This window comes from Camponotus floridanus, unplaced genomic scaffold (genome assembly GCF_003227725.1).
Source record: "Camponotus floridanus strain SB8 unplaced genomic scaffold, Cflo_v7.5 scaffold51, whole genome shotgun sequence".
NCBI classification, from domain to species: Eukaryota; Metazoa; Arthropoda; class Insecta; order Hymenoptera; family Formicidae; genus Camponotus; species Camponotus floridanus.
Window position 1 is genome coordinate 1,176,963 of NW_020229670.1, and position 22,463 is coordinate 1,199,425.

A 22,463-nucleotide genomic window follows, 5' to 3' on the forward strand; every position below is an offset into this window, starting at 1 on the left:
TTCTACATTTTTATACATGGACTCAGTATTATAATCATCAATCGATTCAACATAGAATTGATGGCTGGAAACACTAAAAAATTAAACCAATAATAAATAAAATAATTTTTTATTTAATTTAGAAAATGATGATTATGGAAAAAAAATTATAAAATAAACTCGATAAATAATAGTTTTTAAATTTATTTTTAAGTTACTTTTATGTATTCTATTTCATTTCTATATATTTATATTTTACTCAATTGAAATGTCTGAATGTTTTACTAACGCAAACAGTATTTATATACAATAATTACATTAATTAGTCTATGATATAATTTATAATATACAGAAATATAAGAATTAATATAAGAAAATAATATAAGTATTATCTATAAATAAAACAAAACTCTCACAAGGTTCAATTTAAATCTTTTATTACAAAATTTTATAATTATTGATTTCTTTGATGTTAACATTACGAAATATAAACATTATTTTGCTTTCGATGATCTCGGTAAACCGTAGCTGAAAGTCAGTTACGTACCGTAACATTCGCAGTTAGAATCTAATGTGTTTTATATAGGCTTAAGAAGTTTATTTTATAAAAAAAATTACTCTCTCTTATGATTCTGTCTTATGCGCGCTAGACAAAATTCGGTCGTTGAGATCGTAGTAACGCGACACGCGCATGAGACGATACTATCGCTGATGTCAAGAGAAATATTTTTAAATGTGCTTAATTGTATATTTTGTGGCATTCGGCGCATATTTGATATTCGAGCAAATCAGAGGTTTTTAATTTTTTCATTAAGTGGGAAAAAACCTTTGCTACAAAGAATCGATAAGATTCTCTTTAGCAGAAATCTTTTCCCAGATTAGATTATTTTGTGAAATTGTATGGATGCCTAAAAAATTTTTTAAATTATTTTTCCTTGACAAAGGGAAAGAAAGGAGGAGAGAAAGCGTTGAAATCTAAAAAGAAAAAAATTGTAAATTTTTTGTAATCTTTAATTGCAAAAACATTACGTAATTATATATATATATATTTTGCAAAAAACAGTCGTTTCTAATTTAGTGTTTAAATATTGTATGAATTTTTTTTATATAGAGATATAGGTGCTGTATGTGGATAATAGCAATGCAAGATGTTTGATTCTCATGCTTACATAGGATTATCGAAACATAATTTTATATCTATTCTTTTCTTGTATTTCTTTTTACGAAAGTTATATTGTTATATTAAAATATTAAATAATTATATGCAGAAGAACTTATATAACGTTTCATTGCAAAGTTTGTAAATAATGTGATTGAGAAGAGGCTTGTATATGTCTGTCAATAGAATAACGCAGATCTTTGTTTTTAATCTTATTAATATTAATTTTAGCGTTTTAATTAGTAAGAAACATAAATTTTATCGTAAGCGGCCTGTAGCGATTGAAACACGAAGCCAAACAAAAGTGCTACAGTTGTAATTTTCTCTTGCTAGGCAAGAGTGCAAATCTATCTTGGAATATCATGGACAATTTCATGGAAATTATGCCAATATAGCTATTTCATCTTATAAAAATATGTGAAAAATTACGTGTATTGTACTTTTTAATACAAAACATACTTTAAGAGGTTAATTCATATAAATGAGTGCAATAAAAATGAAAACTTGCAATATGTACGATACATAATATGAGTTTTTCAGAAGTCAAATTATGTTCAACTTTATTTTTTCTTTAAAGAAATTTATAAAGAGTTAATCAGCATAATTTCCGAAAATCTCATATATCATTGCAAAGAATGAACATAAAAAAATTAAGATAGATAGATATTTATTTCCTGTGCGATTTACATTTTCATTTTCTATAAAGATATTATGTTTAAAACCTTTTATAAGAAAGAATTTGGATTAATAACTTGCTAAATCACGTGAAATAAAAGAATTTTATATTTTTGTTTTATATTACTAGATCACTTTGATAATACATTTGCGATAAAAGATTCCAAAAAGTTTTTTTTCCAAAAATATAATAATTGAAAACAAATTTAAAAAAATATAAATCATACATATAAAGAATATAAACTATCAACAATTCACGTGACATTGCATGTCTTTATTCCTTCTATTTAATGATATATATATATATATATATATATATATATATATATATATATATACTATGTACCATAAGTTTTATTTTTGTTTTATTTTGAATTTATCACGAAAATCTGCAATTGCGATGTGAGCATAACAATATTGCAACTCAAGTATATAGTTGCATATTTCAAAAGAAACGCTAATCAAAATCTAATTCATTTTAAGTATACAGGATGTCCCAAAAGTCTCGGACTGGTCGAATACTTCATAAACTATGCATTTTTAGAAAGAAATGTTTCAGACAAAAGTTGTATGGCTTGAAGGGGAGCATCAGATAGTGGTAATGATTTGACATGGGAGAGTCATTTGAAAGTCACGTGAAGATCACCGTCAATTTCTTAAATGGAACTTCCTATTTTTTATTAAATATTCTGGTAGTTCACGTTGAGAGCTTTCCAAAACACTATAATTAAGTTAGTTTTTATTAAGTGCTTTCTGAATTATGAGGCTTGAAATCATTTCTTAATTTTACATCAACCGTAAAATATCTTGTAAAATATTCATTTTTCGATTATCTTACTTCAATACTTTTATGTACAAAATAATGAGAGGAATCAATTGGTGTAAAGAAAAAATATAGTTGTTTTTAAGAAAAAAATATGTAATTTGCAATTAACAATTACATATTTTTTTTTAAAACAACTATACGTTTTCTTTACACCAATTGATTCCTCTTATTATTTTGTACATAAAAGTATTAAGGTAAGATAATCGAAAAATGAATATTTTACTAGATATTTTATGGTTTATGCAAAATTAAGAAATGATTTCAAGCCTCATAACTCGAAAAGCACTCAATGAAGAAATACTTTATTATAGTGTTTTAGAAAGCTCTCGAGATAAGCTACACGAATATGTAATAAAAAATAGGAGGTTCCACTTAGGAAATTGAAGGTGACCTTTACGTCACCTTCAAATGACTCTCCAAGATCAAATCATTACCACTATTTGATGGCCTCCTTCAAGCCATATAACTTTTGTCTAAAACATTTCTTTCTAAAGTGCATAGTTTATGAAATATTCAACTGGTCCGGGACTTTTGGGACACCCTGTATAACAGAATAGAGCTACATCATCATATACATACATATACACATTCATATGTAGGTTTTTTTCACAGAAGGAAGAGAACAAATATTATAGATAATAAAAAACATTATTGTATGTTACGTAAGACCCACTTATTATTGATGCACATAAATTCATTTCATAAGATTCATCGCAAGTTTGTAACGAGACGAAGAAACTACCGTTTAGATAATTACGCTTAACTTTTTTTTAGATTACACTGCTGAACACCGAAGAAATACATTATTCAAGAATGTTCTAGCGATAACTCTCAAAAAAAAGCTCACTGATTCTGATACTCTTTGATCTAATGATTAAGTACGCATTATAAAATCATAATTATCACATATTCTGATTTCTCTATTAATTTTTTGTACATTTTTATTCGAACAAATAGATAAAAAAATTTCTTCGAACTTTCAGAAATATCTTTTTTAGGATAGAAAATAATCAAATATTAATGCATTTTTATGCTCGAGAGAATATCTCGCAAGATGAAAAAATTTTACAATTTATTGGGGATATATCTAGAATTAAATCTAGGATCCCTGCGTTAGAGTTAAAAACTCGTCAGATTTAAAAAAATTGACGAGATATATATATAATGCGGAAATGGGAAAATTTTAGAAAATATCGTAGGGCATTCTGTCCACGCATTTTATTCCTCATCGGAATCATTCCATCCTTCTCTCATTTCCGCATCCCTTTTAAAAAGTCAAAGTGGAAAAATATTACGTAAGAAGAAGCCAAATTTTCTCTAATTACAGTGTAAGATCCATATAGGCCTTAAATATTTGACGCCGATGCATAATGCATTTGTAAATGTTCGTTGTTTATAATAATTGTGAATAACGATTGTAACAATGAGAGAAGAGTATGTATCATCTTTGCGATTACACATATTGTTGCGCATATTGTGTTCCAAGATACTATTCGTGTATGGTTTTGTGTAACACAGAAAGCGTATCGTCCAATGACGATGTTCGCCATGATTATTTTTCTGTATTGTACATTATGTACTATATATATATGCTTACATTATTAAATCAAAATTAAAGAAATAGAAAAATTTATCTCGCTTATTGTTAAAAGTGTATTCTTTGCATTATTCCTCTTCCATAAAAATATCGCATATATGTGTTTCAATGCATTATATGTTATGATATTCGTATTAATATCAAGTTGAATTATTAAAAAATTATGCGCAAGAAATTACATAACAATAATGAATAAGATAAACCGATATTATTTATTATAATAAAGTTTATATAGATAGATAGATAGATTTATGTAAATTTGTATGATTTGAAAGACACACGTGAGATATAAGCTATCTTGTTTATTGAAAATGTGGACATAATATTGTTAATATAACATTTCAGGATAATTCAAATATATTTATAATGCGATATTTTTCACCAGCGATTAATTCGTACTGTAATGTTCTCAAGAAATGCAGGATTTTTCATATTTCCAAATAACTATCGAGCACACTTTTCGAGACCTTTTGTATCTTGGTCTCGTTTTATGACATAGCTTTGTTTGTTTAACATTGAAGTTGTTATCACATATTTCCAATATTAAATTAGGATGTTTCTTCTTCCATTGCAGTTTATACCACACGTTTTCCAAAATGCAAATAAATACGCTGATAACAATCATCATGAAGAAAAAGTAGACGGTTAAATAAATATGCATATATTCTATTGGCTGGAAATCGCTTGATAGAAGATAATTGGATCGACTATAAGTTTCTTTTGGGATCCACTTCTTTTCAAGATAACTTAATATTCCAGCTGAACGCATACGCATTAAACTATAAAGAGAATTACAAATATCTTGTATTAAATTAAGAACCAAATAAAAAGAAATCGTATAATTAATAATATAAAACGTAATTTCAATCATATTTGTACACAAGATTAAACTGTTTTACAAATTATATATATATATATATATATTATATATTAATATATAAAAATAAAAAAGGTAAAAAAATATATATTCATAAACTAAGTCATAAGAAAAAATAATTTAGAAAAATTAAAAAAAAAAAATAATAAAATATTTGAATAAAAAAAAAAAAAAAAAAAAAAACAAAAAAAAAAAAAAAAAAAAAAAAAAAATACATAGTATAGTTAATTAAATACATATCAAAACCTATGTAAAATGTCCCTCAGACCGGTCGAATTTTTTATTAAACTATGCACTTTAGAAAGAAATGTTTCAGACAAAAGTTATATGGCTTGAAGGAGGTCATCAGATAGTGGCAATATGATTTGACATGGGAGAGTCATTTGAAAGTCACGTGAAGATCACCATCAATTTCTTAAATGAAACTCCCTAGTTTTTATTACATATTCGTGTAGCTTATCTCGAGAGCTTTCCAAAACACTATAATAAAGTATTTTTTCAGCAAGTACTTTTCGAGTTATAAGGCTTGAAATCATTTCTTAATTTTACATAAACCATAAAATATCTTGTAAAATATTCATGTTTCGATTATCTTACCTTAATACTTTTATGTACAAAATAATGAGAGGAATCAATTAGTCTAAAGAAAACACATAGTTATTTCTAAGAAAAAATATGTAATTTGCAATTAACAATTCCATATTTTTTCTTAAAAACAACTGTATGTTTTCTTTACACCAATTAATTCCTCTCATTATATTGTACATAAAATGATTAAGGTAAGATAATCGAAAAATGAATATTTTACAAGATATTTTATGGTTTATGTAAAATTAAGAAATGATTTCAAGCCTCATAACTCGAAAAGTACTCAATGAAGAAATACTTTATTATAGTGTTTTGGAAAGCTGTCGACGTGAGCTACACGAATATGTAATAAAAAAAATAGCGAGTTCCACTTAAGAAATTGACGGTGATCTTCACGTGACTTTCAAATGACTCTCCCATGTCAAATCATTGCCACTATCTGATGGCCCCCTTCAAGCCATACAACTTTTGTCTGAAACATTTTTTTCTAAAGTGCATAGTTTATGAAATATTTGACCGGTCCGGGACTTTTAGAACACCCTGTATAACAAAAACAATGATGAATAATTAATAGCAATAATAATAAATAGTTGATTAACTTTTTGATATTAATGATCGAGAATTTCTTAGAACCGATTAATTAATCTTTTTTCCCGAAAAATTGATTTTATTTCGATGCACAAATAAGTCTTTTTTCAGTAACATATACTGTGTTATTAAAATTAAAATAACAAAAAGTAATGCTTACTAAATGTCAATGAGTCGCCGATATTGTGATATTCTAGCGTGTATAAACACCAATCTAAAACTCCAATAAGTGTTAGGAAGTTGTATCATATGGCAATTGTGCTCAACTTTATGATAAATTGGTAGAAATATAGCAGGTGCTTCCAAATAAACGAAACCAGATTGGCATAATTTTGAAGCGAGAGTCGTGCCGTCTTTCATATCGGGGCAATCATTGTTCACCAATCCCTTCCAAACAGCTTGCAAATCACCTTCTTCTAATCCATTCTGCAGAATATTATAATTTCCATATGATATTCCTCTTTTTCATTTATACTTTTTAAAAATTTCGAAAAATTACGCGAAATTTCATATTATATTTATACATTTTCTTTATTTCCATTTTTTACGCACTACTGTAAAGTGACGATATGCACTGCTGCCCGTTCTGATGCAAAGCGAGTGTGTCCTTTTCATCGCCACGTCTTCGAGACTAGTCAGAGGAACGGACTCTCCTTTACTCGCCAAGTAAGAAGTAAGAGTACTACAGAATTCACATGACAACAACATTCCCATTATCAAGAAAGATAGAATTATTAATCGAAGGGTCCAACTTCTCGGTATTTTCTCAAATCCTGTATAATAAATATAACAAATTTACAGTCGCATTTTATCGTTTATCATCCATTTGTTTTTATTTTGATTGCATATGTATATATTGTATATTTTACATGCGTTACCTTGGCCAGTCATGCCACCTAAAACGTAAAGGAAATTGAAAGATAATGAAGAAAGCTCGTCGTTCCATTCCTTGTAATTAACATAGATAAGCTTCTTTACACGATATATTCCCATGATGCTAAATGCAATACATATAACGGATATCAAAGTTGCTAGCCATAAATCATGACTAAAGATATTAATGTACCACCATTTTGTGACACTCGCACCCTCCGACTTGACAAATAGAGCGTATCTAAGGGCGAAAAATTTAATAATTGCAATAGAAATGCATAAACAAAATTTAATTAACCATTATTTGAACAGGATTTAAAAAAAATATAGTTTCCGGAAGTTCGGCGATTATATTATTAAAATTAAATAAAACAAAATCGCGTTATCTTTTACTCTATGATAGCATCTTAGCGTATGTACCGTCGTATGCGTGATGAGCAAATTTTCTCTGGATAAAGATCGCGATGCGAAAATTTATCTCTACTCTTCCCACTTCTTTCGCGGAACGCAATTGCACACGAAGAGAAAATAAAATCAGAAAACTATTAACCAAGATATGATCACGGAACATATTATATCTCGAGAGACTAACCGGAATGGGTTAACGACCGGCGTAAAAGCAGTAGTTGAAAAAAACTTTTGCGTCGCGGGACAGCTCGCGAAAATGGTGTTGAGAAAAATCGTTTGATTACCAACAAGACGTATATAATTGAAGGCATTTTGGTTAAATCCAACAAGAATTTCTAGTCATCATGATAAGACTCGATTTTGTTATAATTAAAACGTTTAATAGATTTTACTATAAGAATTTGGTTAGTATTTTCTGATTGAACCTATAAAATTTCTTACATTAATTTCTTTGCTTGTTGTTAGGCGGCGAGCCACTCTTAACTTAACTCGTATTCAATATTTGCCATCAAATATATATAAAGAACTAGTATTAACATTAAATCCAAAGTATATTTTTTTTCTCTTACGAGCAGTAGTGCCAGAAAGAGGACGCTAGCTCTCTGATTGTGTGTGTTTGAACTGTATCCTCTTCTTGCATTGCTGTTTAATCAGTTTAATTTCAACAAACTTCTTGCATTGCTGTTTAATCAGTTTAATTTCAACAAACTGAATTTAAAATAATTTATTCAATAATCTGGATTGAATTTATCCAATAATCTTGTTGGAATTCAGAATATTAAACAGACTTTTGAGATTAGATGGAAAAAAATTTTAGACGACTTGATGCTGGCGAGTTTAGAATTATTAACCAGAAAATTTGATAAATTTAACAGGAAGAAATTAATCAGATTCATCTAGTAATTCCTACAAGAATTCTGGTTCGTCCATTTTCCAACAGACATACTGGTTGAATCTTCCAGAATTCTAATTAATGCAACCAGATTTTTTTCTCAGTGCAAGATATAGCTCGCAAACATTTTTATATTAATAATAAACATTCAGAATATCAGATGCTTTTCTTGCATTCAATAACTGAAAAAAATTGTTTGATTGTACCAACAAGACATATATGATTGAAGGCATTTTGGTTAAATCAAACAAGAATTTCTAGTTATTATGATAAGACTCGATTTTTTTATAACTAGAACGTTTAATAGATTTTACTATAAGGATTTGGTTAGTATTTTCTGGTTGGATCTATAAAATTTCTTGTGATATTAATTTCTTTGCTTACTCTCTTAACTTAACTCGTATTCAATATTTGCCATGAAATGTATATAAAGAACTAGTATTAACATTAAATCCAAAGTATATTTTTTTTCTCTTACGAGCAGTAAGCCAGAAAGAGGACGCTAGCTCTCTGATTGTAAGTGTTTGAGCTGCATCTTCTTCTTGCATCGCTGTTTATCAGTTTAATTTCTAACAAACTGAATTTAAAATAATTTATTCAATAATCTGGATTGAATTTATCCAATCATCTTGTTGGAATTCAGAATATTAAACAGACTTTTGAGATTAGATGGAAAAAATTTTAGTATTATTAACCAGAAAATTTGGTAAATTTAACAGGAAGAAATTAATCAGATTCATCTAGTAATTCTTACAAGAATTCTTCGTCCATTTTTCAACAGACATACAGGTTGAATTTAAATAGAATTCCAGAATTTTAATTAATGCAACCAAATTTTTTTCTCAGTGTGCGCGTCGTTTCCTTTGTCATCCTCGCCTCGTGGAAGAATATTTGCTCGCGTTGCATTAAATGAAGGAGTGAAGTGGATCAGCGATCAAATTAACGATTGGCATTCGACTTACGAGTTGGTCGTGAGCGGCATACTGTAGGCGTAATAACTCGACGTGTACGAGTACATCACCATGGCGATCAGCAGTGCGTGAGTATCTCCATTCATCAGGGTCGCGGTAGTCGGCTGTCTCGCTCTTCGGTAAATCGTCCTGCATTTTCGTCGAAGAGTTTCGCCTTTATTATGGTGCCGCGCATTCGTTCGTCCAACGCAGTCCCCCCCTTCCTCTTTCCCGGCTACCGCATAACATATCCCTTTACCCCTTTCTCTTCTCCCTGCGGCGCGTTCCATACCCATCCTGATACTATACTTATACCTGTCTAGACGAATGAATCATACGAGTATTTTGACCCATACCGGCGGCGTGGGTGTGGGTTGGTACGCGGAAAATTGGGCAAGTTCTACGTATGGCTTCGTCACACATACCCCTTTGAAGACGCATCGTCATGAAAATTGTCCGTATAAATTGCTGTCAAGACGATATCACGACTGTTTTTGACTACACACAAACTGACGCGAGAGAGGAAGTGAGGGTGCTTTGTTGGCCTCCAGAGATAATCTTGAGCGAAAAATTGTTTGTGTCGACATAGATATTTGATTTTTAATAGCTGTCACATGTGTAAATTTAAATTTATGTAGAATCTCAAAATACTTTATACCGCTGTCAATGTTATTTGTATCAATCATAAATTATTGTGTATAGTAATTCTCTCTTTCTCTTTCTCAAAAGAAAAATGAAAAATGAAACTTGAAAAATCTAATCAAATTTTGCTCTGCAAAGTTATGGATAAATATTTTGGGAAAATTTAAACTTTTAATTTAAAAAATATATTCTCTCCACTTTGGAGAGAAAAAGATAAATGCTTAAAAGTCAAGCCAAGTATTATACAACACTAACTTGAACTTCAAAGCTTCTTCCAACGCCATCCAGGTGTCTCCTATTAATCCCGTCACTTTATTCTTATTCATGATGATATATGGGTTCATCTAAAATGATATTTTTTCGAGAGATGTTATTACTGCAGTTTCGAATTCGATAATCGCGGACTGATCTTATAGAAAAACGACAAATAAATCGAAGATTCTGATCGAAGATTCTGATACTCACGAAATCCGTAGCGATGACAAGGGTTCTTCCGCGCATATCGTTTATCGCATCGATGCTACAGAAAGCAGTATCGTTCCATTTTAATGCTTCGAGCTGCTCGAATTCCTCCCTGATTGCGTTCCAACGCCAAACACATCCCGGTTTCTTCCTGATGATCTTAGTTTCCTGGCTGTTCCGCAAAAGTCTGACACATATCTCTCCAACGACGTATGGGAGTATCACCTGCAACTGTCGTTCGTTATACGATATAATCAAAATAAATACAATATTCACCGAATTTTTGCTAACGAAAAATAAGAATTGAAAAATAAATTATTTATATTGAGTTGAAAAAAAACGAGAAATATTACAGTACCGATAAAAAAAGATACTTCATCGTTTAACTCTTTATGTTTCGACGTTTCGAATTTTACTGCGCGAATAAGACTGCGGAAATCGTTCACGTAAATTCATATCCTTTTTTTTTCACGTGAATAGAGTAATAATCGACATATTTGACATGGGAAGTGAAAAGAGTTATTGTTGTCACTTTGTCAATTATTGGCAAGCGTAAGTGTGCGAAAGAGAACTTGTATTGTATCTTTTCAAGAAATGAACAAAATATATAATGTTTATTATTATCATATCTTTGTATATTTAATGCTTTGATATTACATTATGCTTTTCTTATAATGAATTATCGTATGAAAATATTATTTAATTACGTCAGGTTTAAATTATTTTTAAATAGTTTTCTAGGAATTCATAGTAATTTAATTTTAATGATAAAAGATAAAATATAAAAAATATAGAAAAACTTTTTGACTCGATACAAAGAAAATTTTAAATAATGGTCGATTTAAATAAATTTATTCATTATGACAATAAGTATTTTATATTAATTATGAAAATATATATATATTAATAATATATAAATATATATTAATAAATATAAATATATATATATATATATATTAATAGTTACTTTTTATTGTAAGTTCAAAATGAGAGATAATAACGTTCTTGATGAAGATTTCAATGCTTGGCGATCGCTGTATTACATATATATTACAAATAATGAATTCTATAATTTTTTCAGATGTGTATTAAGTAACATGTATTAAGTGCACATGTTTGCATTTATATTTTTATACCGAGTGTGTCAAATTCCTGTTATTTTGATCTCAGATACGATAATGAGCAACAAGTTAATTTTCTCTCAGAAGGCTATTATTTATCGCAAATTTCAGATTTTAAACATATGAATGTCATGATAATTAAGTGATCAATTAAATGTTCATAAGATATATTCCATCGTAACGAGAAACTGATAATTTTTCATGTTACTTGACGTAAGACGTGCTGAATCATTTTGCTAACGAGCACGACAATAATAGTTGTTAGAATTTTATATGCGAAATAAAAAGTTAATTTGCATGAATGAGTAAGACAATATTGATTGATATCATTTGATTTACGCAAGTTAATATACGAAATTATATAAATATACTTTTGTTGATCTTTTAATAAATCATAAAATTATTAATTTATACGTATGTAATCTGAATTTATCAAGTCTTAATCTTATTTTGTATAATCTTGCATATTTTGTATAATATTGTATAATCTTATATAGTAATATATATATAAATTATAATTTACTTTAAAATTATTGTGGCAATCGAACATTATTGCAACTATTTCCAAAATGTTATTCTGAATGAAGTTAATGTTAGTAATCAAGAGATTAATAAAGCTCTATGTGAAAACAGAAATTTGAATTTTTGCAAGTAATAAGAGCCAGATGCAGATGATGTGCAGTTTCACATAAAATTAAAAATTAAAATAAAAAAATTAGCTCAAATATTAATAATTAAAAAAATAATTAATTAAAAATTGGTAAGTAAGAATAAGTAAAGCATGGAGCAAAAGAAAGAAGAAAAAAAATATCTTCCTCTTTCTCTTCCTTTCGATTATCAATTTTTAAATTGCTCGTTACGATAACATATTTGTTTAATGCATGTATTGTAATGAACAATTTGAAATATACTAATAACTAAAAAAATAAGAAGGTATTATTTTTCTTTTTTTTTATTTTTCTAATTACCACGTTTTACTGGATCTTATTTGCCAATTTTTAATTTTCAATTAATTTTTTAATATAAAATTATAAAAAATTAGTTTCAATTTACTCTTTCGATTGTCGAAAGACAAGCTCTTTTTTTCTCGCTTACTTATTTTCTCCCTTTCAGAAGAGAAAGATATTAAAAAGATATTAAAATTAAATTTCAAATTGAGATTTATATATTTACTATAAGACCAAGAAAGTTTGTTTTGCTTCAAAATTTTTCAAAATGCTTCAAAATTGTTCAAAATTTCAAAAAAAACATATGTCTGACACCAATCCCATGATTTATCATATGTAGAATGCATATGCATTATGCTCGGACAGATATAAGTATTTATTCAATATGTATTAAAAAATCAACTTTCGAGAGAACGCATTATGCCTTATATAATTGCAATATATTAATATTCCAGTTATTTTTTGATTATTTATTTTAACTCATTTTAAACCACAAAGTTAAAAATGAAGTGAAGACAATAACATAAATACACTTAATGATGCTATATAATTTTGTTGAAGTCGAAAATAATAGATCCGTCCCCATGACTTCAGACAAGTGGCTTTCTTCGAATCAATACTAATGGACGATATCTTGAACCATTCAAAAAACATTAAGTAATAAAAGATTAAAGAACATCAAATAATAAAAGATATTAGTTCACAGTCTGAATTTCACCTCGTAAGTAAAATAACAATCGGTTAAGTAAGTAGATAATAAAATTTGAAAGTTTTTTCTAATATCATATGTATCGTTCCATTATTAATTATTTATTATTATTTTATTATTATCTATTTCCTATTTTTGCCTTCATTCATCATCGTTATAATATATAGATAGATATATAGATAAGACCTCTAACTCTTTGTAAAACATAAAAGCAAAATTACAGTTGGTATTATATTATCTTTTTGAAAATATTTGAGCAGAAATTTAAAAGGAGACTTGACATGGCTATTTTTAAATTTTTAATAAATATTGGCCTAATATTTACTTCTACAGCAATTTTTTATGATAAAGATTCAAACAACGATTCTGCGATTAATTACCAGACAACGTAGTTCCGATACATTACAATATTAAGCTAATACCGTACATTGTGAAAGATAATTTTACCTTTGACGGAGAATTCAATATTAACATCAATTCGGCATGTAACGCAAAACTTGCATTTATACATATTGGAATTGACAATAAACAAAGCGGTGTCATCGTTGTTTGATAACAATGGTATTATTTATACACCGACAACGCATAATTACGACAATATAACACAAATCTTAGTTCTTAATTTTAATGATAAACTATTACCTGGAAATTATACATTGAAAATGCGGTATGTTGGTATTCTACAATACGTTTCGGAAGGCTTTGTCATATTATCTTACACCAATGAAGAAGAAAATGATGTGTAAGTAAATTAATATACGAATATTAATATTATAATATTAATATATGGAAATTCTTTCTACTATCATATATATTATTTTGTTAACATTATTTGTTATTATTATTTAGTTGCTACTTTCATCATATATCGCTATAAAATGCTAAGGTTTTTAATTATCATGTAAAACATAAAATTTAATGTGCAATTGCTTATTGTGTAATAGGATAATTTCGTATATATATTTTAAATACTTCTCTACATAATATTATGCATTCCTGTTAATGTAGTAATATGTTTCCTCATATACTATTTTTCGTAAAATTCCGGAGTAAAATTTCCTTAAAACTTTTTCTTAAATAATAAATTGTTTTAAAAAATGTTTGAGACTGTTATATGTTGCATAATTATGTTTAATAAAATGTAACAAAATAAGATTAACAAACTTTTGAAGAAGTACATGCGTACACATTTGATAAATTTTATTACATTATTCAATAACGTTAATGTATGTTAATAATATGTAGCATCTAGACTATAAATTTTACGTATTATTGTCCAAACGTGTGTGAATCACATTTACGCGTTTCCATATTTATTTAAGCATTTTATTCATCCTTATTCATAATAACAGGAAATTTATTCTAATCAAAAGCATGTCTTTGAAATGTAGTAGGTGGTTAGCTGCAACGCATTTCGAACTTATTTATGCGCGACGATCGTTTCCATGTTGGGATAAGCTGGCATTAAAAGCTACTTTCGATATATCAATAAAACATCATCGAAATTACACGGCTGTATTAAATATGCCAATACGGGAACAATCGAATGATAGTAACAAAGACGGCATGATATAGACGCATTTTAATACGACTCCCATCATGTCTTCCTATCTCGTAGCGTTTGTAGTGATCGATTACCTTCGCGTTTTTATCGAAGATGAGACTATTAATATATAGATCGAAATTGGTGCCGCATAATTTGCACAAGAAGTTGTTCAAAAATCTAAAAGGCTATTGACAGAATACACCAACAGCACCTCTAAAGTTCCAAAAATGGATTCATATCTAATGCCATGGCAAATTGGGGATTTATTATTTTTGAGTAATATATGCAATTAAAAAAAATAGATATCAATAGCATAACGCGAATCAGATATCTTGTCAAATAAATTCTTTTCAACTTTTATCCAATTATTAATTCATATTTTTTGAATATTATAACTATAGATTTTTGCGAAAGAATAGATTACTCTTATGTTACTGGAAATTATAGTTATTATTTCTTGTTTCATTTTTTTTAAATAATAGAAATTATTTTTTTTTATAAGAAGGATTAAAAATTCTTTGATTATGTTAATAATTTAAAATTGAATTCAAAATTAAATTTTTTCTATGGAATAATTTTATAAAGTGTAGATTACATGCATCTTTGCGCACACAGTAGAATAAAAATATAATTGAATTGTATTTTAGATTTCACAAAACTTGAAAAAGATATAATTTTAAAATATAAATTAAAATATAAATTATATATATATATATATATATATATATATATATATATATTTAAAAACAGAAATTCTTTATTTTAAATTATTATATATAAATTTCCACATTTATATATTATAATTATTTAAAATAAAATGTTTTATATTAGATTATATATATTGTAATTATAAAGTATATTAAAATGAATATAACTGATTAAAATTATAAAGAAAGTGGTTGAAGATAACAATCAAATTAAATTATAAATACAAAGGTAATAACCACTGCTCCAAGATGAACGTAGCAAAAATATATTAAATAGACTTATCAGCGTGAAGTCATAATGAATCGAATAATTACATGGATGTTGATCGTAGATGTAAAAAAGCTAAAAGTTATAATCAAATTCGCATAAGTAAGAAATGCACGTTTCGAACTTTTACCGGTTCAATCTCAATGTCGAAATATAAACAATTATAAAAATTATACGAAATTATAAACAACATAATTATACTAAATTATAAACAATTATAGAAAAATCACAATACAAAGTCAAGCAGTAATGTCGCAAATAAACAAATAAATTCAAATGTAACCGACGCAACGTATCTCTCAACAAAACTGTTCGATTACACAGGCCTGCGAGGTTTTTTTTAAAGATGCAATAGTGATTTCCAACGTAATTTTGTGAGCTGAATTCGAATCTGGCCGCCGAATTTGCGTAACACCTCATGTTTTTGAGTAATTTGTAATTGAATGGCTCAAAAATCGCTATTTTGACCAATTTCATGAATTTATTGCAAGGAAACCAAATTTTTTGAAATATTTCTGCCAATGGCATCGTATAATACTCACTTTCGCTTTTCAAATCCACTTTTGATTACCGCTGCACGATTTTTTTTCGTGAGATATATAAGTATGACGTTGTAAGAAAATTTACGTTAAAGAAAATTTATATAGACATCAATATGGTAGATCCATGATCTTGAAATTTGAAAAGACTGATATATGTCAGATTCGGTTGGCCAAAAAAATATTGTAAAGAAATGTCTAATACAGTTGTTACACATTTTGATAAATTTTTCTAAATTTTATGCCTTTTTATTGCGATTCCATTCGTCATATTGGATGCGCCATTTTTAATTTCAAAAGATAACAGAAGGTATTTAAAAATGTATATTTTTTCCCTAATTTTGATTCGTAGTGAGATAGAGAGGTGGCACGGTTGATTTAGAATGGCTTATTAAATCCCTATGCATGACCAGTCTTATAACTTGTATATCTGAGCGAAAAAAATCGTGCGGCGAGAGAGAGAGAGAGAGAGAGATAATCGAAAGTGGATTCGAAAGATGAAAGTGAGTACTATACGATGCCATTGACAGAAATATTTCAAAAAATTTGGTTTACTCACAATAAATTCATGAAATTGGCCAAAATAGCGATTTTTGGGCTATTCAACTACAAATAAAACCTGACGTGCTACGCAAATTCGGCGGCCAGATTCGGATTCAGCGCACAAAATTACGTCAAAAATGATTATTGCATCTTAAAAAGAAATTTTGACCCCCTTTTTTGCAGGCCTGTGTTATATACACATAATACGGATGTTGTACAAATGATGTAATTGAAAATTCGCACGCAACATGGTGATGGAACGCCAATTCCTGTAAGTGCGACGAAAATGCATGATGCTCACCTGCCAGCATTCCAAAGCTGTAGAAAGCCGTCGCTGACAAAGCCCAGAAGCATTCAAAAAAAGGATATACAAAAGTACCCATTCCGTGATGCAATACGCCTACCGCAACTAGTCTCCACGCAACGGAGGAAAAAAACGAGATCCATCCGAGAAAAAGTTAAAAGAGAGCGACAGAGGATGATCTGTACAAAAAAACAGGACGGAGCAACACACATTCCCGCGACGCAACAACGAGACAAAATTAAACGAAAAAATAAGAAATGTATTGTATTAGGTGCAGAGAAGCAGTCAAATTAAGAGAGTTAATGAGATATTTGAGGAAGGCAACTTAAAGATTTATGTCAAATGACAATCCGACACAGTCGAACTCAGCAAACTGTCAAAGCGAGTAGGAAGCGTGCGGCTGGAACAACAAAACAGAGGCTGAGGCACATTAGGATGATGAGAGAGGCGGTCATAAGATGGCGTTTTTAAGAGGAAAGAATATGTCAGGGGGAGGGCAGGAAAAAACCCAATCACTTCGGCAAGAACTTGTTAATAATCCAAGAGTAAGAGGCATCTAGCATTGATGTATCTGTTTGCACATTTAGACTATTTTTTTGAGACAAAATGTGCAACATTTCAGAGACCAATCTCCTTCTATAGATAGGCACTTCATCCAAAATTAAGATTTTATTCCATTTGAAATCATGGCCTATGAGTCTATGGGATGAAATGACAGAAAGGACGTTTCCATCATCGTCACTGACAGAGTTGAATTCGACTGGTACCGCAAGCCAACGTTTTCTGACAGATTTCTTAATTATTTTTCTCAACACCCTTTAGCTCACAAGAGAGGTGTTATGATAGGACTGATAGGACCTATCAATTTTGCATAGTCTTGTGACTATACAATATATAAGACTATTTATATAAATTGTAATTTATTTGGAAACTGTACTACTATGACAATTACAGTGACACTATTGCAACTATTTCAAGTTTTTAAAATGTTATTCCAAATGAAGGTAATGTAGCATTCAAGAGATTAATAATACTTTATATGCAAAAACACAAAATTTAATTTTTGCGAGCAATATGAGCTGGACACGGATGATTATGCGTCAACTTCATATAATATTAAAAATTAAAATAAATTGACTGAAATAATAATAATTAAAAAATTACAAAATGTGATTCTTGGATTATTTATTTATTTGATCTCATTTTAAAGTACAAAGTTGAAAACGAAACGAAAACAACAACATAAATATATTTAAAGATGACATGTAACTTTGATGAGGTCGAAAATAATAGACATTCCCGTGACTTTAAATAGCGAACGGATTTAATTTTCTCGGGTTTGTCAACATTAACGGACGACATTTTAACGGACCTTCCAGATTAGAGAACATCAAATAATAAAAGTTCAGAGTCTGCATTTTATCTCGTGAGTAAAATAGCAATCGGTTATGTAAGTAAATAATAAAATTTGAAAAAAGTTCTTTCTAATATCATATATATTGTTTCCTTATTTATTGTGTATTATTATCTATTTTATTATTATCTTATCTTATTCTCTATTTTTCATATTTTTGCGTTCATCATCGTTAAAATATGCTAAGATCTCCAAAATATATAATATGAAATAAAAAATAAAATAATATAAAATATAAAAAGTATAAAATATAAAAATATAATATAAAATATAAAATATAAAAACAAAATTACAGTTTATATTATATTATGCTTCTTCTGAAAATATTTGTGCAGATATTTGAAAGAAGAATTACCATGATTATTTGGAAATTGTTAATAAATCTTGGACTATTATTTACTACTACAGCGATTCCTGTTGATAAAGGTTCAAACAACGATTCCGCGATTAATTACCGTTTATCAGACAACGTAGTTCCGATACATTACAATATTAAGCTAATACCGTACATTGTGAAAGATAATTTTACCTTTGACGGAGAATCCAACATCAACATTACAATTCGACATGTAACGCAAAACTTGCATTTACATGTATTGGAATTGACAATAAACGAAGCGATGACATCATTGTTTGATAACAATCGTATTATCTATACACCGGCAATGTATAACTATGATAATATAACACAAATCTTAGTTCTTCACTTTAATGATAAACTGTCACCTGGAAATTATACATTGAAGATGCGATATGTTGGTATTCTACATAACGACTTGGAAGGCTTTTTTATATCATCGTATATCAATGACAAAGGAGATGATGTGTAAGTAAATATTAATATTTAAAAGTTCTTTCTAATATCATATGCATTATTTTTTAAATAATATTTATTATTATTATTTATTTGTCATTATCGTATATCGCTTTAACATGCTAAGAGATCTTTAACCATCATATAAAATATAAGACTTAATGTGACATTATTTAATGTCGTACTTTAATAATTGCGTATACAGGGCATCCCAGAACACTATATACAAGCGCTTGTAAGGAGGTAGAGATCAGTAAACTGAAGAGAAAGTCTCATACCATTTTACAATTTTCGCAATAATAGCTGAAATTAAATATTAAAATTAGACGAAAGAAAGGAGCGCTTCTTATTTTATTTGTCCAATTTTAATATTTAATATTTCTGTCATTATTGCGAAAATCGTAAAATAGTATAAGACTTTTCTGTTCAGTTTACTGTTACACTCTACTTCCTCACAAGCTTGTATATAGTGCTCTGTATATAGTACTCTGTATACAGGGAAAGCTCTTGACATAAGCTATAAGAATATGCAATAAAAAATGGGTGGTTCCATTTAAGAAATTAAAGATGTCCTTGACCTGACCTTAACGATGCCATCCAAGATCAAACCAATGACACCATCTTATGTTCCTCTCAAAACTATACAATTTTTGTCGAAAACGTTTTTCTCTAAAATGCTTAGTTTTTGAAAGAAAAGGGGTGTACGGGTGGTCTAGGACACCCTGTATATGCAATATTTTAAATCAGAATTTCCCAAACATTTTTTAGCTCACCGCCTCCTTTTCAAAGGTAATCTTTTTCAGCGCCCCCTGGGAAATCTCTATCTCAACTAATAATAAAATTAAAAGCGTAAATGTGTCTGTAATTTTTGAATTTCAAAAAGCTAGTTTGGAAATAAAACAACTTGGAACTGAAATTTTAAAGCTATTTTTAAAGCTATTAAAATAAAATAATAAAGAAATTGCACATAAGATTGCTCACTATTATTAGTAATAAATCAAATATTAAATAAATTCGTAATATATTAATCAAATTTGATACATAACTGTATGTTTGTGTAGTCAAGTGGATAAGTTTGCTTAAAAAATGTTTCAACGCTCCCCTACTGTTCCTGAGGCCAACAATGCCCCCCCCAGATTCCTCCAGCGCCCACAGAGAGGCGATAGCGCCCACTTTGGGAAACTCTGTTTTAAATACTTATCTACATAATTCTATGCATTTTCCTGTTAACGTAATATGATTCTTCATATTTTATATTTTTCGTGAAATATCGAAGGAAAATTTTATCATAAAATTTCTTTTAACTTGTAAAATTTCTTTCAATTTGGTATTTAAAAAATTTTTGAGATGTTATATGTTGCATAATTATATTTAGAATGTAACAAAATAAGATTAACAGATTTTTGAAGAAGAACACGTACGCATTTGATAAATTTCATTACTTTATTCAATAATGTTAATGTATGTTAATAAAGTGCTGCGTGTAGACTCTAAAAATTTTATGTACTATCCGAACGTAAGTAATGAATCACATTTACGCACTTCCATATTTAAGCACTTCATTTATCTTCATTCATGATAATGGAAAATTTATCATAATTAAAAACATATCATTGAAATGTGATAGGTGGTTAGCTGCAACGCATTTCGAACCGACTTATGCGCGACGAGCGTTTCCATGCTGGGACGAGCCGGCATTGAAAGCTACTTTCGATATCTCTATAAAACATCATCGAAATTATACAGTTCTATCCAATATGCCAATACGGGAACAATCGGATGATGGTAACAAAGACGGTATAATATGGACGCACTTTTACACGACTCCCATCATGTCTACCTATCTCGTAGCGTTTGTAGTGGCCGATTACGTTCGTGTTCCTACTGAAGATGAGACCATTAATATATGGTGTAGATCGAAATTGGTGCCGCACACAAAATTTGTACAAGAAGTTGTTCAAAAATCTAAAAAGCTATTGACAGAATATATCAACAGCACCTCTAAAGTTCCAAAAATGGATCTCGTAGCACTCCCGCGATATACAGTTGGTGCTATGGAAAATTGGGGACTTATTATTTTTGTGTAATATATACAATTTAAAAAAATATTATTAGAATATCGCATTTCAGATATCTTGTGTCATATAAATTGATAATTGTTTTCAACTTTTGTGAAATTAATAATTCTGTATAATTAGTATTGAATATTATATAACTGTACATTTTGTGAAAGTAGGTTATTTATTTTGCTGGAAATATTAATTTTTGTTTTAGTTTTTAATATAATAGAAATTATTTTTTTTCTGAAAAGAATAGTTTTGAAAATGTTTGGTTATTTAAATAAATTAAGATTGAAATCAAAATAAAATTTGTTTCTTTTGAATAATTTTAAAATTTAAAGTATATAAATGCGCCTGCGTGCACACACACACACACACACGCACACACGTACACATAATATTTAAGAAAAAATATAATTTAATTATATTTGGATTACACAAAAGTTGAAAATGATATAATTTTAAAATATAAATTACATACAAACACAATCACACACACGCACACACACACTCACACACATACACACACATATATATACAGGATGTTCAAAAAGTCCCGGAACGCTAAAATATTTCAAAACGATCAACTATAATGAAAAATTTGTAAGGAACAAAGTTGTAGGACTAAATAAAATGTACTTAATAATAATAGGAATTTGACCTTGGATAAAGTACTCAAGGTCAAGTTGATTTTTTTAAATGGAACTCCCCATTTTTATTGCACATTCTTATAGCTTATTTCAAGATCTTTCCAAAACATTATAATTAAGTATTTTTTCATTGAGCACTTTTCGAGTTATAAGGCTTGAAGTAAAGTTTCTTAATTTTACATAAAATATCTAGTAAAATATTCATTTTTCGATTGTCTTACTTTAATACTTTTATATGCAAAATAATGAGAGAAATCAATTGGTGTAAAGAAAAAAAATAGTTATTTTAAGAAAAAATGTAATTTTTAATTGCAATTATCTGAAA

At 28.5% G+C, this 22,463-nt stretch overlaps 1 protein-coding gene and 1 pseudogene across 2 annotated transcripts in view; one reads left to right on the forward strand and one right to left on the reverse strand.

Moving 5' to 3' along the window:
* Positions 1 to 4,611: 4,611 nt before the first annotated feature.
* On the reverse strand, positions 4,612 to 10,895 carry LOC105250284 (annotated as a pseudogene).
* A 7,645-nt stretch (positions 10,896 to 18,540) lies between these two features.
* The window catches only part of LOC105255965 (thyrotropin-releasing hormone-degrading ectoenzyme), a 54,397-nt gene continuing 50,474 nt past the window's right edge, over positions 18,541 to 22,463 (forward strand). Inside the window, exons 1-3 of one of the 2 annotated variants that reach the window (XM_025412466.1) lie at positions 18,541 to 18,650; positions 18,950 to 19,440; positions 21,056 to 21,511. In XM_025412466.1, the coding sequence (XP_025268251.1) occupies positions 18,971 to 19,440; positions 21,056 to 21,511 (926 nt within the window). In that variant the 5' untranslated portion in view covers positions 18,541 to 18,650; positions 18,950 to 18,970. The remainder of the gene's footprint in view (positions 18,651 to 18,949; positions 19,441 to 21,055; positions 21,512 to 22,463) is intronic. The other variant, XM_025412468.1, reaches the window with a different exon arrangement.